Below are 18930 nucleotides of genomic sequence, written 5' to 3' on the forward strand. Positions count from 1 at the left end.
GCCAATTGTATCAGAGCATGCTCAGTTAAAAAAAAAAAAAACTGAATCCGGCGCCGGAATCCGTTATTTGACGGATGCAGCGCCCATAGGCTTCCATTCTAGCAAATGCCGGACAGCGCCCATAGGCTTCCATTCTAGCAAACGCCGGACAGCGCAGACAAAAAACGTTACTTTGTCCATTCTTTCTGGCCACCGGATAAACAATTTTCGCCAGTGAAAAATGGATGAAACGTGAAGCCATCTGGGGCAGTCCAGCGCTAATACAAGTCTATGAAAAAAACCCGAATCCTGCGGCATGATTAGCCAGATCCGTTCTTTCACAAATTCGCCAGATTTAGCCTGACTGCAAAAAACTGATGTGTGAACGCAACCTAAGCAGCTTCTTTACTGTCAAAAGAGCAGGTTTTTCTGGCAGAAAAAAGCAGCAAAAGTGCCGTGTATTGTGAGAAGCAAAGTGTAAGGTATGTGCACACGTTGTGGATTCATGTGCGGATTTTTCAGCGCAGAATCTGAAAAATCCGCAGGTAATAAGCCTGTGTTTTTGTGTGGATTTCACCTGCATTTTTCCACCTGCGGATTCCTATTAAGGAATAGGTGTAAACGCTGCAGAATCTGCACAAATTGACATGCTGCAGAAAATAAACCGCAGCAAATGTGCGTGGTATTTTCCGCAGCATGTGCACAGCGGATTTGTTTTTCCATAGCTTTACATGCTACTATAAAATGCATGGAAAACAGCTGCAGATCCACAGCCAAATCTGCAACGTGTGCACATACCCTTAGTGTTGAGGTCACCTGTACTTTTCTGGTGACAGATTCCCCATCTCCTACTAGTATATGTGCAGTGATTATGCACCGCTTGTGTGCAGAGGATATAGTGAGGGTGGCAGTCGGCGCTGTCCTTGCTGCAGAGGAGACGGGGAGGGTATCAGTCGGCGCTGTCCTTGCCGCTGAGGAGACTGTGAGGGTGTCAGTCGGTGCTGTCCTTGCTGCAGAGGAGACTGTGAGGGTGGCAGTCGGTGCTGTCCTTGCTGCAGAGGAGACTGTGAGGATGTCAGTCGGTACTGTCCTTGCTGCAGAGGAGACTGTGAGGGTGGCAGTCGGCGCTGTCCTTGCTGCAGAGGAGACTGTGAGGGTGGCAGTCGGCGCTGTCCTTGCTGCAGAGGAGACTGTGAGGGTGGCAGTCGGCGCTGTCCTTGCTGCAGAGGAGACTGTGAGGGTGGCAGTCGGCGCTGTCCTTGCTGCAGAGGAGACTGTGAGGGTGGCAGTCGGCGCTGTCCTTGCTGCAGAGGAGACTGTGAGGGTGGCAGTCGGCGCTGTCCTTGCTGCAGAGGAGACGGTGAGGGTGGCAGTCGGCGCTGTCCTTGTTGCAGAGGAGACGGGGAGGGTGGCAGTCGGGGCTGTCCTTGTTGCAGAGGAGACGGGGAGGGTGGCAGTCGGCGCTGTCCTTGTTGCAGAGGAGACGGGGAGGGTGGCAGTCGGGGCTGTCCTTGCTGCAGAGGAGACGGTGAGGGTGGCAGTCGGCGCTGTCCTTGTTGCAGAGGAGACGGGGAGGGTGGCAGTCGGGGCTGTCCTTGTTGCAGAGGAGACGGGGAGGGTGGCAGTCGGCGCTGTCCTTGTTGCAGAGGAGACGGGGAGGGTGGCAGTCGGGGCTGTCCTTGCTGCAGAGGAAACGGTGAGGGTGGCAGTCGGGGCTGTCCTTGCTGCAGAGGAGACGGTGAGGGTGGCAGTCGGCGCTGTCCTTGCTGCAGAGGAGACGGTGAGGGTGGCAGTCGGCGCTGTCCTTGCTGCAGAGGAGACGGTGAGGGTGGCAGTCGGCGCTGTCCTTGCAGCTAATCTGCTGGCTTTCTGCTGACAGGACACCTTCTGTGGGAGTGATTAGAATAAAGCAGGGTGGCGCTGGTAAAGCTGGGCCCAGATAAGTAAACTTTACCTGATCGTAATCTGCCCCACTCTTTGGCTGGAGCGTTCTACATGGTGAAGTCCAGAATGTGACTGACATTTCTCTATAACCTCCTGGCATTCATAAAACATCCAGAAAATGTGTTTGTCAATTGCAGAAAATACATCAGTGTAACCCCTTCAGGACCAGCCTGTTTTTATTCTTTGCTTTATCACCACTGTATTCCAAGAGTCATGCTGCTATAAGTCTTCAGTCTGGAGCCAAATGAGGGACTGTTTATTTTTTTGGTACTAGAAACTCTGTTTTTCTATTTTGATAGCCATGTTTTTTCTTTTTTTTTTGAATGGAGCTTCCAGAGGACCTGCTGCTTTGTTTATTTTTTTAAAATCATTTCTTTAACCCCTTCATGACCTTGGGATTTTTCGTTTTTCCGTGTTCGTTTTTCACTCCCCTCCTTCCCAGAGCCATAACTTTTTTATTTTTCTGTCAATTTGGCCATGTGAGGGCTTATTTTTTGCGTGACGAGTTGTACTTTTGAACAACACCATTTGGTTTTAGCATGTCGTGTACTAGAAAACGGGAAAAAAATTCCAAGTGCGGTGAAATTGCAAAAAAAGTGCAATCCCACACTTGTTTTTTGTTTGGCTTTTTTGCTAGGTTCACTAAATGCTAAAACTGACCTGCCATTATGATTCTCCCGGTCATTACGAGTTCATAGACACCTAACATGGCTAGGTTATTTTTTATCTAAGTGGTGAAAAAAAATTCCAAACTTTGCTAAAAAAAAAAAAAAAAAATTGCGCCATATTCCGATACTCGTAGCGTCTCCATTTTTCGTGATCTGGGGTCGGTTGAGGGCTTATTTTTTGCCTGCCGAGATGACGTTTTTAATGATAGCATTTCGGTGCAGATGTTCTTTTGATCGCCCGTTATTGCATTTTAATGCAATGTCGCGGCGACCTAAAAAAACATAATTCTGGCGTTTCGAATTTTTTTCTTGCTACGCCGTTTAGCGATCAGGTTAATGCTTTTTTTAATTGATAGATCGGGCGATTCTGAGCGCGGCGATACCAAATGTGTAGATTTGATTTTTTTTTTTTTTTTTTATTATTGATTTATTTTGATTGGGGCGAAAGGAGTGATTTAAACTTTTATTTTTTCACTTTTTTTTTTTTTTTACTTTTGCCATGCTTCAATAGCCTCCATGGGTGGCTAGAAGCAGGCACAACTCGATTGCCTCTGCTACATAGCAGCGATCTGCTGATCGCTGCTATGTAGCAGAAATGGAGGTGTGCTGTGAGCGCCGACCACAGGGTGGCGCTCACAGCTGCCGGTGATCAGTAACCATAGAGGTCTCTAGGACCTCTATGGTTACCATCCTGACGCATTGCCGACCCCCGATCATGTGACGGGGGTCGATGATGACGTCATTTCCGGCCGCCCGGCCGCAAGCGGTAGTTAAATGCCGCTGTCTGCGTTTGACAGCGGCATTTAACTAGTTAATAGGTGCGGGCAGATCGCGATTCTGCCCGCGCCTATTACGGGCACATGTCAGCTGTTCAAAACAGCTGACATGTCCCGGCTTTGATGCAGGCTCACCGCCGGAGCCCTGCGTCAAAGCAGGGGATCTGACCTCGGACGTACTATCCCGTCCCTTTTTTTTTTTTTGTATATTGCCATCACATTTCACAGCACTTTACAGACATTTTCATTGTTGTTGCCATTGGGGCTCACAATCTACATTCCCTATCGGGGTATGTGCACACGTTGCGGATTTCCTGCGGATCAGCAGCGTTTTTTTCCGTGCAGATCTGCAAGTGATTTACAGTACAATGTAAATCAATGGGGAAAAAAAATGCTGTGCTAATGGTGCGGAAAAGTCTGCTCGGAAAACGCAGCAGATTTTAAAAAGGACAATGTCAGTTCTTTTTGTGGATCTGCAGCGTTTCTGCACCCATTTCAGAATAGAAATCCGCAGGGGTAAAAAAACCTTACATAATCCGCAAAAAAAGCGCAGATTTTGACCTGCGTTTTCTGCCAAGGAATGCAGAATCTGCACAGAAAATTCCAGTCTAATCCGCAACGTTTGCGTATAGCCTTAGTATGTTTTTGGAGTGGGGAGGAAACCCACACAAACTACAGCAAACAACCCAGTAAGTGATACATTGCTGGGATTTGGTGCTCTGCCCCCTACATCGTGTTGCCCTCAGATGGGGTAGTATAATATGCTGACAGATTACCTTTAACAGAGATTCATCTGTGGGGCCATTTACTTTTTACCCTGTGTGATCTTGTCAAATCATAAGGCAACCTCATGTAAAGCGGAAAAACAAGCAAACTCCCCAGAGAAGGCCCAAACCAACTTTATCAATGTCGCATGGTGAGAGTTGTTTAACCTTATCACAGTGATCTTCTCACTCGTTTCTTGTCATTACATGACTTCAGAGAGAATGGTTTTTTTTGCTAACGCCCCATATTAAGCACCCTTATCATTAGCCAATATCTCATGTGATGCAGCGGTAGGACCATACACAGTGAAACAGCAGTGACCCAAGCAAGTTCAAACAAAACGTCCTTTTATTGTGTTACTTCACACAGTCAATATAGTATACAACTTCTTCATACAGTCCATTAATAATGCATGGCTATATGATGCAGTCAATACACAGGCCGAACTTCCCTCTGTCCAGTTTCCCTGGGTGACCGCAAGCCGGTAACAAGTCTCTGTACTCACTCTGCGCACTGCACTCTCTGTGTCCTCTGGAGTGCAGCCGGGTACACATAAGACAGCCCAAGATGCAGGGTGTCAGTCTCTCTGGTTCCTTTAGCCTCTGTGTTACTCCACACAGAGAGGGCTCTGCAGACAAACTGCCCTGTCTGCTTCCAAGAACACACTGACACACCTCCCCCAGTACTACAGAGCTTTTTAATCAGTCGCTGCTTCGCTATTCTAATTACAGCCACACCTGTGTCTGTAGTACGCCCTCATGGCCTCACTACGCTTCCATGCACATTCTGGAGAACACATACAGCGCCCCCTAGCTGTAACAGGGGTCACTGCCTCACACTCAGCACTGAGAGGATAGTTACAAAAACACATTTTTGGCTCTTTAGTCTCTTAATCCTGAGGTAGTCAATTTAACATGCAAAAAAGTGGTGAATGGCCTTTCTTTAAAGGGGTTGTCCCACAAATAAAGTACAGTTTAATCTTGGATTAAAATTAAGTTGCACAATTGGATGTTAAAAAAAAAAAAAATGTTCCTGTGTTGAGAGAATCTTATAAGGGTATGTTCATACTCAGCGTTTTTGCTGCTTTTTTGTTATTTTCAGCTGCTTTTTACAGTACCAGCAAAGCCTGAGATTTCAGAAATCTCATGCACACACATTGTATTTTTTTTTTGTCATCAGGATTTTGTGCTTTGCTGCTTGTTTTGGACATGGAGCAATGTCACTTCTTTCAGCGTTTTTCACCTATTGGCTTGAATGACACTCCTTTCCTGTTCCGAAAGCGCAACTACTTCCTAATGTATGGCGGGCTTCCTAGGGTGGGCCACACTTCTTGTTCTGGGGGACAAATGTCAAAATCCACTGCTGGCATGTGTTCCAGAGTGGACTGCAATGGAAGCTGAGGCACTCTTGGGTGGAGGCAGCTCTATTCAACTGGAAATGGATTGCAGATGGATCAATCTGGTTCTGAGGAATCGGATGATGGGAAGCCAGGTGAGATCTACCTATTTATTTCGCATTCTGTTTTTCAAAAGAAAATATAGTGCATACAAAAGAAAAACTTACATGGTCGACATGACCCAGTCGACGCGTTTTGACTGCACTAGGCAGTCTTGCTCATGAGTCGACTGGGTCACGTCGACCATGTAAGTTTTTCTTTTGTACGCACTATATTTTCTTTTGAAAAAGAAAAGGAAAATCCAGTTCTGTGCAGCCGGACTCCATTTTTTTTTTTCTATTTTCCTTGATGTGAGGCCAGGGCGAGGCTGGTGTCTGAGCCCCAGGTGGATGAGCATAGAGCAACTGCGTGAGCTGGAATTAACTTTTTATAGCTATTTTAGAGAGCCTGGGAAACCTCTTCCGCTGACATCAGAGACAACATAGCTGCCGCCTCAGTTGTTAGATCAGTGCACTTATGGATAGATGAATTAGTCACTTAAGGATGAAAACTCTGAAGATATCAAAATGGCAACTGGTTTTATTGTAGACGCTTTGGAAGAGTGCGTTCACTTCGCTGCAAGGAATGACGCCCTTTGTAATGCAGTAAGGCGAGCTCTATGGCTCAAAACATGTCTGGCTTTGAACGGCTATGTTCTATTCCCATTTCGGGTCTTCAGGTGTTCGGTCCTGTTCTAAATGATATCCTGGAAAAGTCCTGACACGAAAAGAGGATTTCCAGAAAAGAAGCTAATAAGGTTATCTTCCTTTCTTAGAATCTGTTCTCATCAGAGACATGAGTATAAACTGAAAGGGAAGACTGGCAGATGGCCCTACCGAAAGGGTGGTGGTGTATTAGGTAAGGAACCTCTTCCCCTAACAAGAAAAAGTTCCACTCTGTAGTGCAATAGCATGTAAACTTGAAATATATGAAAATTGAATTGCACTACTGCTCTAGAAAAATGAATGAATGTCCAGCAGCCATGGCAAGGCGACATTCATTGCTGGGGACCTATCCTAATGTCGATCCTCTCCTGGTCTGAAAGCCTACATTTATATGGGTAGACACAAGAGAATAGTAAAACCAAAAACACTCAGTTTGAAAAAATGTTGCAGTAATCCGCAAGTGCTAGTAAAAGATGTAAAAAACAGGGTATTTGGTTGATACGTTTTTTGCAAAAAATGTATACTAAGCTGCTCTACCAATCTTCACGGTATACCCTTATCAGAGCAGTCCTAACTAATGTATGCAATCCCTATCTGATGTATTTAAAAACCTGATCATCTGTATATAACCTGTGTGAACAGGGTTCAGAGAGGAAAAATCCATGTGTGCATACAGGGTAGAACAGCTTTTGTGCAGATAGCCCAAGAGGAGTGGTGGAACTCCCCAGTCTTGTAGACACAAGAGAGCAATTATGGAAACAGGAACACATGGGCTACTTGCACAGTGAACAAGTCTGTATGATCATGTTCACACACCACCAAGAAACCTGAAGACACAAAAGAGAATAGTAAAACCAAAAACACTCAGTTTGAAAAAATGTTGCAGTAATCCGCAAGTGCTAGTAAAAGATGTAAAAAACAGGGTATTTGGTTGATACGTTTTTTGCAAAAAATGTATACTAAGCTGCTCTACCAATCTTCACGGTATACCCTTATCAGAGCAGTCCTAACTAATGTATGCAATCCCTATCTGATGTGTGTGAACATGATCATACAGACTTGTTCACTGTGCAAGTAGCCCATGTGTTCCTGTTTCCAGAATTGCTCTCTTGTGTCTACAAGACTGGGGAGTTCCACCACTCCTCTTGGGCTATCTGCACAAAAGCTGTTCTACCCTGTATGCACACATGGATTTTTCCTCTCTGAACCCTGTTCACACAGGTTATATACAGATGATCAGGTTTTTAAATACATCAGATAGGGATTGCATACATTAGTTAGGACTGCTCTGATAAGGGTATACCGTGAAGATTGGTAGAGCAGCTTAGTATACATTTTTTGCAAAAAACGTATCAACCAAATACCCTGTTTTTTACATCTTTTACTAGCACTTGCGGATTACTGCAACATTTTTTCAAACTGAGTGTTTTTGGTTTTACTATTCTCTTTTGTGTCTTCAGGTTTCTTGGTGGTGTGTGAACATGATCATACAGACTTGTTCACTGTGCAAGTAGCCCATGTGTTCCTGTTCCTGTTTTCCTGTTTCCTATTTATATGGGTAGGTAGCATTCTGGTGTAATTAAATCCACCATGGGCTGATGGGTGGAGAGTAGTGATGAGCGAGTATACTCGTTGCTCGGGTTTTCCCGAGCATGCTCTGGTGTCCTCTGAGTATTTTGACATACTCAAAGATTTAGTTTTTGTCGATGCATCTGCGTGATTTGCTGCTGCTAGACAGCCTGAATACATGTGAGGATCCGTGACACAGGCAACCCCCACATGTATTGGCCTGTCCAGCAGCCGCAAATCTTGCAGCTTTGTCGCCAAAAACTAAATCTCTGATCATGTCAAAATACTCAGAGGACACCCGAGCATGCTTGGGAAAACCCGAGCAACGAGTATACTCGCTCATCACTAGTGGAGAGCTCAGAAAGCCAAAATTGTGCTAAGAATCTTTGTTTTTCCCTATTTTCTAGAGCGGTAATGCAATTCAAATTTCATGTTTACAATTTACATGCTATCGCACTACAGAGTACAACTTAATTTGTTACGTATTGGAGAGGACAACTCTTAGTATGCACCTGTACACACCGGTTTTCTATTTGGGAGTGAGTCAGTCTTTTAATATCTCTGTACTACCTCATCCAGGCTCTGGCACAGGAAGGCAATAACCCCATTGTTGTAGGGGGAGGCTCCTTTTTTTTCTCCCCGAAGGTTGGCAGGAAGTCTCGATTTTTCAGGATTACAGAATAGTTTCCTCCAGAAAGAATCGATTAACGTCTCCAGTAGTATATCAAGGACTTCTAGAAGATCTAAAAGATCTATTGAGTTCATCAGTGGTGCCTGTTCTGCAGTCAAACTGTATCAGGACCACTATTCAAGTCTGTTCTTAATAAAGAAGCCCCCAAGGAGACTTTTGGACCTTTGTAAATTGAAAAATCTAAAATCCTTATATCATTGGCTATCGTACAAAATATTCAAGATGAAATCCATAAAGTCAATCCCTTAATAGGGAAAGTTACGGTGACAAGTACCCTGGAACTGAAAGTGAACCACCATTTAGCCATTCATCCTTCATGCCAGTGGTACCCAAGATTTGAAGTGAATGAAAGAACGGGATGAGATCCAACACTTCAGCTCCAGTGTCTTCCATTTGGCCTGTCTTCTGCCCCTCGCATCTTTACAAATCTGTTGGCATGGCCTTCCTAAGAAAGAAAGGTGGTTGATTATCCTGTATGTGGGTGACTTTTCCCATGCCCACGGCGGTACCATATGAGCGAGAGGATCCACCCTGAAGACAGAGAATTTAGATGTGAAAGACAGAATCTCTTCCCGCTTCAGTGGTTTCCTGTCCTTAGAGACTAAAAGTCCTTGCTAATGCCAGGATTCTGGACACTCACTTCTCCCATTACACCCCGGTTGGGGGGGATAGATCAGGTGAATCCCCGGTGCGGCAGGTCTGTAGTGCGCCAGAATTTCCCTCTGTTCTACCTCAGGATGCTGAAGCTGTCACCGTAGTTCTCGGTGGATCGTCTGGTGGTGGGGAGCCCTGAGTGGCTTAGGAGGTGGAAATATCCCCTTTCTTCCATCCTGAGGGCAACAGTATGTCCTGTATATATGCGCACAGGGAAAAGTGGTCGGCATCGGACATCGCTTCCAGAGTGTGGCCTTGGTGGTGCGGCCGCCCCATAGGTGGGAATTTCTAAAGACTGCACCTCGTGTTATAAAAAGTACTCTTCCTCTACCATTCTTGGCTGCACCAGTGGATTGGTAGAATGGAGGAAGCAGATCAAAGAGTCTTCCAACCAGGAAAGGAGGGGGGAAGGAGCCAAATGTGGTTTATCCACATATACAGGTTCTTCTCACAAAATTAGAAGATCATCAAAAAGTTAACTTATTTCAGTACTTCTATACAAAAAGTGAAACTCGTATAGAGTCATTACAAACAGTGATCTATTTCAAGTGTTTATTTCTGTTAATGTTGATGATTATGGTTTACAGCAAATGAAAACCCAAAAGTCATTATCTCAGTAAATTAGAATAATTAAGAACAAACACCTGCAAAGGCTTCCTAAGTGTTTAAAAAGGTACCTTAGACTGTTTCAGTAGGCTCCATATAGGGGGACTCCATATGTGATATCGACGATTCAGCTGATGTTGGTTTAATGGAGTTGTCAACTGCTAAGACAACCCCTTGATCTAAATGTTTGGCCCCTATAAAATAAAAGCTTTTACTCTCCTACCGTGCCCGCTATCCAGGATCTAAACACTACTTGCAGTTCATTATTATATCTGCAGATAAATATCATTTTTGGAGGTGACAGATTCCCTATAAAGTGTTTAAAAATAGTTTTTGTGCCCTTTTTTTTTTTTTTTTTTTTTTGTTTTCCTGTGCATAAAAACAGCCGGCTGTACTTTAACCACTGCCTCCGGGCCTTCTAGATGTGGCATCAGCCAGTCACTAGGATCAGCGGTCATGGGAGTGTGCTCTAGTGGTTAGTATGAAAACCACAACCTCTGATTAGTTCCCATTAATATTTTCTTAGGATAAATCTCTCCTCTATAGAATTCTATTGACACATTTTGTGTGTTGTCCCTTATGCACTATATACGTGACTTGTATATGTGATTCCACACAGTACCATTCTGATCGGAGCCCTACGTCGTCTGCATTAAATCAGCTTTTTTTTTTTTGTTTGTGAGTCTTGGCACAGTGACGCGCACATGACTGTATTACATGTGGTGGCAAAGAAAGTAATCGTCGAGGTTTTTATCTCTGTATTGGGCCGCGGCCATGTGAGGTCCAGGTATTGAACTTTTCAAACACGTCCGTTTTCTTAGAAATTTTTCAGGCATGTTGTATGAAGATGCCCCTGTAATCTTTCATCTGATTTTTAATTGATTATCGATTTTAAGATGTGGATGTATCTTTATGCTCATATTCAGTTTGATTGTGCTACAATGTAGGAGCGATACATGGCGATCTTTGGCCGCTCGACCTGTATCGCCACAAAAGGTTTGTGTAGCCTCAGCCTTAGGCCGGGATCACACATGCGAGAAACACGTCCGTGTCTCGCATGTGAAACCCAAGCTCTGGCGCCGGCACTCCAGAGCGGAGCGTGCGGCCGCATAGCAATACATGGAGCCGCACACTCCGCTCTGGAGTGCCGGCGCCAGAGCTTGGATTTCACATGCGAGACACGGACGTGTTTCTCGCATGTGTGATCCCGGCCTTATTTTGACTCTCTAAATGCGGTCACCTAACTTTTATTTTTTTTTTCATACTTTTCTCCAACTAGATACCACAGATAATTCTGCGCAAGAAGAAAAGTCCCAGTCTTCAGAAGGTATTTGTCATAGTGAAAAATGTGGCACCTCAGATTTCCTTTTTTGTACCCGTGTAATGCTACTACGTTCCTTTTGTAGTCCAATCGTACATACATATAAATTTGCCCACTTTTCACTTGATGCACTGATTTGTTAAAAATAATCTTTGGGCTACATTCAGAAAACATCCAAAGACTATCAAAAGCAAGAAATGCCAACTAGAATAGACATCCCCCCCCTCTCTCTCATTTTTGGTTTTTACATTCAGTGGCCTAGATTGTGAATAAACAGGTGGCCGCAACTTGTTTTTTTTTTTTTTGTTTTTTTGTTTTTGCCCACTTTGAGGGTTCAAAAAAAAATAAAAAGCATGCTGGCTCAGCTTTTCATAACTCCATATAAAGACATGGCTGAAAGAACTCTCTGGGGCTTTTCCATCCATATATGGGTGCTTCTTGACTTGCTGGCAAACCCATGACACAGGACACGCACCCAGCTTTCTGACACTGGACACTACATTGGAACCAAAAATTCTTTGGTAATCTTCAGATTTCATCATGTCTTGCACACAGTCAAGGCACCCAGTGCCAGAGGCAGTAAAACAACCCCAAAACCTCTATGAACCTCCACCATATTTGATTGTAGGTACTGTTTTCTAAGTTGTAGGCCTCATTCCGTTTTTGGTAAACAGTAGAATGATGGCTTTACCAGTAGCTCTATCTTGGGCTCTGTCCATACTTGAGATCAGCATCCATTGACATTTGTGCTCTATTCTGTGGATATACCATAAATTTAAGCAACTTTTCCTTAGGGATTGCAAGGCTATGTGCACCCTTTGTGGTGTTTGTGTTTACATACCCGAATTGTTTACAACCTTGTAGCATTCTTGTAATAAATATTGTGCAGACTCACTTTTTTTTTCTTCTTTATTTATTTTTTTAATTCAGGTTCCAATGCTGTTGTGGGCATGGAGATTTCTGAACCAGTTGGTAAGTACCACTTATTAAATGGTAGGCGGCAGCACTTGGTCATTGTATCGTGGACTTCCCGTTCAAACAGACTGAGTACATCTGGGCCATATTGGAGCAGAGCTAAAGGGCAGCTGTGCCTTATCATATTGCAGCTATGCTGGCAGTCATCATCCTTTACTTTAATCCACTTCACTTTTCTATTTAACACTGGTGTCTTTACAGTAGAGAATGGAGAGACTGAGATGTCTCCTGAAGAGTCCTGGGACCACAAAGATGAGCCGAGCGAAGCAGAGCCAGGAGGCGGCTTCTCGGGAGATGGGGGCTCCTCTGAAGAAGTTACCCAAGAAATGATGGAGGAAGAAGAGGAAATTCCAAAACCTAAAACTGCTGTTGCACTACCTGATGCACCTAAAAAAGAGCACGTTAATGTAGTGTTCATCGGACACGTAGGTATGTAGATTTAGTTATCAAAATTGTCTCCCGAGTTTAATGAAACCTCATAATAAAATTCTACAGCATATGGTCACATATATAGTCGTATATATGTTTTTTTTTTTTTTTAACCAGATGCTGGGAAATCAACGATTGGTGGGCAGATTATGTAAGTAAACTACTGAATCATTAAGTTCCAATCTATCAATATTCTCGCTCTGCAAGGCATGGGTCTCCAGCTCAGACCGCAACGTTCCACAAGCCTTGACAGATATTCAACAGTTGTTGGAAGTTGTAGTTCACCATCTTGCGACCTTGAGGTTACTTCTGCAGAGAGGACTGGTTTATCAGGTTTTACAGTCAATCATAGTTACTTTTATATTTTAGGTATTTAACCGGTATGGTGGACAAAAGAACACTTGAGAAATACGAAAGGGAAGCAAAAGAAAAGAACAGAGAAACCTGGTGAGTGGTGGCCGGATTGCCGGTACAGTATACCAGCGTCTGTCTGGCACCTATTGGCTTATTTTGAGCTGTATTAATATCTGCACTTTACCATCAGGTACCTCTCATGGGCTTTAGACACTAACCAAGAGGAACGAGACAAGGGTAAAACTGTAGAAGTTGGTCGTGCCTACTTTGAAACTGAGAAGAAACACTTCACTATCCTTGATGCCCCTGGCCACAAGAGCTTTGTGCCCAACATGATTGGGGGAGCCTCACAAGCGGATTTGGCTGTGCTGGTATGCTATATATTCTACTCTTTAGATACAGGCACGTTGCCCAATAGATCCTAGTGCTGTGTGGACTGAGGTCTGGTAAACATGCTTATCTTTAGTCCCCTGTGTAGTTTAAACATAGTCAAGGTTCTCTTCATTCCCAAAACCTTGGAAATGTAATTGTGGCTATGTCCGGTCAGATCTCGTGTTCATTAAAATATTTAATTTTCTGTTTTGTTGCAACCTGATGTAATTATGTACTAAATAAATAGGACCTAACTTTTTTTTTTTTATTATTATTAACGTTTTGTTTTTTTTGACCACAGGTAATCTCTGCTCGTAAAGGAGAATTTGAAACCGGATTCGAAAAAGGTGGACAGACAAGAGAGCATGCCATGTTGGCAAAAACAGCTGGCGTAAAGCATCTGATAGTTCTTATTAATAAAATGGATGATCCAACAGTAAACTGGAGCAATGACAGGTACATAAAACTAAACCCAAAAATGTAAATATTTTATAATTTTTTTTATGAGACTTTTTTTGAGATTTCTTTGTAATGTATAGACTAAAGGTGGGCTGACTGCTATTAAAACAAGCAAATTGCCGTATATACTCGAGTATAAGCCGAGATTTTCAGCCCAAATTTTTGGGCTGAAAGTGCCCCTCTCGGCTTATACTCGAGTCATGGTCGGCGGGTGAGGGGGAGAGAGGACTGTCTCATACTCTCCTAGCCCCGGCGCTCCCCCTGCCCGTCCCACGGTCTTCGGGTGCCGCAGCTCTTCCCCTGTTCAGCGGTCACGTGGGACCGCTCATTAAAGTTATGAATATGGACTCCACTCCCATAGGGGTGGAGCCGCATATTCATTCCTCTAATGAGCGGTAACGGTGACCGCTGACAGAGGAAGAGGCTGTGGCACCCGGAGACCAGCTGTCCGGGATAAGGAGCCAGGGACGCCGGGAGCAGGTAAGTATGTCATATTTACCTGTCCGCGTTCCACCCGCCGGGCGCCGCTCCGTCTTCCGCGTCCTCTTGCTCTGACTGTTCAGGTCAGAGGGAGCGATGACGTACTAGTGTGTGCCGCCCTCTGCCTGAACAGTCAGTGCGGAGAGACGCCGAGACGGGACTCTGAGGAGCTGCAAGCAAGAGAGGTGAGTATGTCATTTTTTTTTTATTATTGCAGCAGCAGCATTCTATACTGCACAGATTTATATGGAGCATCTATGGGGCCATAATGAACGGTGCAGAGCTTTCTATATGGGGCAGCTTTATGTGGAGCATCTATGGGGCCATACTGAACGGTGCAGAGCATTCTATATGGGGCAGCTTTATGTGGAGCATCTATGGGGCCATACTGAACGGTGCAGAGCATTCTATATGGGGCAGCTTTATGTGGAGCATCTATGGGGCCATACTGAACGGTGCAGAGCATTATATATGGGGCACAGCTTTGTGGAGCATCTGTGGGGCCATACTGAACGGTGCAGAGCATTATATATGGGGCACAGCTTTATGTGGAGCATCTATGGGGCCATACTGAACGGTGCAGAGCATTATATATGGGGCACAGCTTTGTGGAGCATCTATGGGGCCATACTGAACGGTACAGAGCATTATATATGGGGCACAGCTTTATGTGGAGCATCTATGGGGCCATAATGCACGGTGCAGAGCATTATATATGGGGCACAGCTTTATGTGGAGCATCTATGGGGCCATAATGCACGGTGCAGAGCATTATATATGGCACAGCTTTATGTGGAGCATCTATGGGGCCATAATGCACGGTGCAGAGCATTATATATGGGGCACAGCTTTATGTGGAGCATCTATGGGGCCATACTGAACGGTGCAGAGCATTATATATGGGGCACAGCTTTGTGGAGCATCTATGGGGCCATACTGAACGGTACAGAGCATTATATATGGGGCACAGCTTTATGTGGAGCATCTATGGGGCCATAATGCACGGTACAGAGCATTATATATGGGGCACAGCTTTATGTGGAGCATCTATGGGGCCATAATGCACGGTGCAGAGCATTATATATGGGGCACAGCTTTATGTGGAGCATCTATGGGGCCATAATGCACGGTGCAGAGCATTATATATGGCACAGCTTTATGTGGAGCATCTATGGGGCCATAATGCACGGTGCAGAGCATTATATATGGGGCACAGCTTTATGTGGAGCATCTATGGGGCCATACTGAACAGTGCAGAGCATTATATATGGAGCATCTGTGGGGCAATAATGAATGGTATGGAGCATCTATTTTTATTTTTGAAATTCACCGGTAGCTGCTGCATTTTCCACCCTAGGCTTATACTCGAGTCAATAAGTTTTCCCAGTTTTTTGTGGCAAAATTAGGGGTTCGGCTTATAGTCGGTTCGGCTTATACTCGAATATATACGGTAGCCAGCCCCCATTAAACAGAACACTGGCCGTGTGCCGATATATATATATATATATATATATATATATATATATATATATATATATATATATATATATATATATATATATATATATATATATATATATATATATATATATATATATATATATATATATATATATCTCAAACATTCATTCTCACATGTTCTCAAAGTTCTGAAGGTAAAACAATCCCCTTTCAATGGCCAACTTTACAGGGTAGGCATGGAGTGCTCTATGAATGTACACACTGTACAGTTAAAATCACAGTTAAGAAGTCTACACAATTTTGGGCAGGTGGCTGTAGTGTCATAATGGATTATTGCCCTTGAATGTAATGGTTATATTATTATATAGTTTAGAAAGATTCTTTAAAATAACTTTTAATAAGAGAAAATGCACAAATCGCCCTGGTCAAAGGAAGAGCCGTAGACCGTGATAAGGCTAGGGCAACATTCAGGTAGAATCTGACTCTATAGATTTGTATTAATGTTCCCATTGTTTCCTTTTAAACTGCAGTTTTAAAACTTGTTTCTTTATTTTACAGATATGAAGAATGTAAAGAGAAACTTGTACCCTTTTTGAAGAAAGTTGGTTTCAACCCTAAAAAAGATATTCACTTTATGCCATGTTCTGGTCTGACTGGTGCCAATTTGAAGGAACCAGTGGACTCCTGCCCATGGTACATGTAAGTGTTAAACACGCAGGCTGGTAATAACCTCTTATGTGCACAGGGCTGTTGCACAGGTAGCCACATCACTCTGTGGGGCCCTATTGACTTCCTTCTACCATTTCCATAAGGAGGGCTTATTGTTGTTGTCCCCCCCCATTTTACCTAAGGGCGTACCACATAGAAGTGCTATGAAGTTGGCACACTGAGTGCATATGGCTCATTACTCCAAGCTGTAGGGGCTCCTCTGATGACATTGGTATACTTAGTATGTAATAAGCAAGTTTGCAGTTGACTTCTTATATCTACAGTCGTCCTCCTGCAATGAAAGCTTTTGTATCATAGTTTATAGCTCAATGACAAGGAGATTGACCACTAGACCATGGTCAAATTTACACAGCCTCCCCCTCCCAGTTAGCTTCTAGCCTGGAACTAGTGCTGTCGGTCCAACAAAATCATAAGCCCTCAACTCCCAGCTGTAACTGCTTCCGCAGCCTTTCTCCTAATCGCGGCTCTCACTTTCCTGAAGCGGCTCTCACTTTCCTGAAGCGGCTCTCACTTTCCTGAAGCGGCTCTCACTTTCCTGAACTGTGTGCTTTTTCAAAGACTCTATTTTTATATGTAAATATACTGATAGTGTAGACTTAAGAACAAGCACTGACAGACCTAAATGTTTCAAAATAGTACACTAAAGCTCAGCAGAAGGATGAAACTATTGAACCAGAACTGTTCGTGAAGGAGTAGTAACCAGCTGCCAGCAACAAGAAAGTGAAGAGGCCGGAGAGCTGTGTGCTGGTGAAGACACATGTTGAGAATAACATTTCAATGTTTTTCATCCAGACAAACTCCCTATTCTCTGTCTGAGCCGCTGTCACCCACAATTCTTCACTTAACCCCTTCATGACCTTGGGATTTTTTGTTTTTCCGTGTTCGTTTTTCACTCCCCTCCTTCCCAGAGCCATAACTTTTTTATTTTCCCGTCAATTTGGCCATGTGAGGGCTTATTTTTTGTGGGACGAGTTGTACTTTTGAACGACATCATTGGTTTTACCATGTCGTGTACTAGAAAATGGGAAAAAAATTCCAAGTGCGGTGAAATTGCAAAAAAAGTGCAATCCTACACTTGTTTTTTGTTTTGGCTTTTTTGCTAGGTTCACTAAATGCTAAAACTGACCTGCCATTATGATTCTCCTGGTCAGTACGAGTTCATAGACACCTAACATGACTAGGTTATTTTTTTATCTAAGTGGTGAAAAAAAATTCCAAACTTTGCTAAAAAAATTTTTTTCGTGATCTGGGGTCGGTTGAGAACGTAATTCTGGCGTTTCGAATTTTTCTCTCGCCACGCCATTTAGCGATCAGGTTAATGCTTTTTTTTAATTGATAGATCGGGCGATTCTGAGCGCGGCGATACCAAATATGTGTAGATTTGTTGTTTTTTTATTGATTTATTTTGATTGGGGCGAAAGGGGGGTGATTTAAACTTTTATATTTTTTTTTTTATTTTTTTCACATTTTTTTTTTTTACTTTTTTTTTTTACTTTTGCCATGCTTCAATAGCCTCCATGGGAGGCTAGAAGCAGGCACAACTCGATCGCCTCTGCTACATAGCAGCGATCTGCTGATCGCTGCTATGTAGCAGAAATGGAGGTGTGCTGTGAGCGCCGACCACAGGGTGGCACTCACAGCCACCGGTGATCAGTAACCATAGAGGTCTCTAGGACCTCTATGGTTACCATCCTGACGCATCGCCGACCCCCGATCATGTGACGGGGGTTGGCGATGTCGTCATTTCCGGCCGCCCGGCCGGAAGCGGTAGTTAAATGCCGCTGTCTGCGTTTGACAGCGGCATTTAACTAGTTAATAGGTGCGGGCAGATCGCGATTCTGCCCGCGCCTATTACGGGCACATGTCAGCTGTTCAAAACAGCTGACATGTCCCGGCTTTGATGCGGGCTCACCGCGGAGCCCTGCATCAAAGCAGGGGATCTGACCTCGGACGTACTATCCCGTCCGAGGTCAGATAGGGGTTAAACTGTGGCTACAAAGTTGGTGCAGATTTAGCTTTTTAGTAAATGTGTATGCCATGCAGAAAGCAGATAATAGAAACTCGGTAGAAGGCCAAATAATGGAAGAGGCGTTCAGATAAATTGTTTACTGTCTCATTCTGTCTTCTGACTAGAGAAAATCTGAATCTAGTCCAGAGCAGTAGCCCCAACAAAGCCGCAATCGGCAGGAGACGGGTGAAGCAAAGTGTAACGTTAACATGTGTTCACTCTCCAGTGCTCTGAGCCTTTAATTGGGATGGGTTACTTCTTTATATCAGGTTATGCATTTAGACCTGGCACATGTTGGATCGTTGTTATTTGTGGTGCATGTGGTGATACTATATATGTAATTTTTTTTTTTTTCAGAGGGTTACCGTTTATTCCATATCTTGATCACTTGCCAAACTTCAACAGATCATATGATGGACCTGTCCGACTTCCGATTGTGGACAAATACAAGGTTACTTCAATCTTAACTTTTCACTATAATGACCATTAGTATTTGGTTTCCAGCTGGTCAAACAGAACTTTTTGCTAATTTTATTTTTAATTAAAAAGAGTTTCAAATTTGGTTTTGCCATAGTTTTGCTGACCGAGAA

General features: G+C 43.8%; 1 protein-coding gene across 2 annotated transcripts in view; it reads left to right on the top strand.

Annotated features, from left to right (window-relative positions):
- GSPT1 (G1 to S phase transition 1) overlaps positions 1-18930 on the top strand; it is a 37933-nt gene that overhangs the window by 11653 nt on the left and 7350 nt on the right. For both annotated transcript variants that reach the window (XM_069734088.1, XM_069734086.1), the window contains exons 2-10: positions 11032-11079; positions 12004-12045; positions 12250-12477; positions 12595-12628; positions 12847-12924; positions 13022-13202; positions 13505-13659; positions 16162-16302; positions 18698-18791. In XM_069734088.1, coding sequence (XP_069590189.1) covers positions 12024-12045; positions 12250-12477; positions 12595-12628; positions 12847-12924; positions 13022-13202; positions 13505-13659; positions 16162-16302; positions 18698-18791 — 933 coding nt within the window. In that variant the 5' untranslated portion in view covers positions 11032-11079; positions 12004-12023. The remainder of the gene's footprint in view (positions 1-11031; positions 11080-12003; positions 12046-12249; positions 12478-12594; positions 12629-12846; positions 12925-13021; positions 13203-13504; positions 13660-16161; positions 16303-18697; positions 18792-18930) is intronic.

This window comes from Ranitomeya imitator, chromosome 7 (genome assembly GCF_032444005.1).
Source record: "Ranitomeya imitator isolate aRanImi1 chromosome 7, aRanImi1.pri, whole genome shotgun sequence".
In the NCBI taxonomy this organism is placed as follows: Eukaryota; Metazoa; Chordata; class Amphibia; order Anura; family Dendrobatidae; genus Ranitomeya; species Ranitomeya imitator.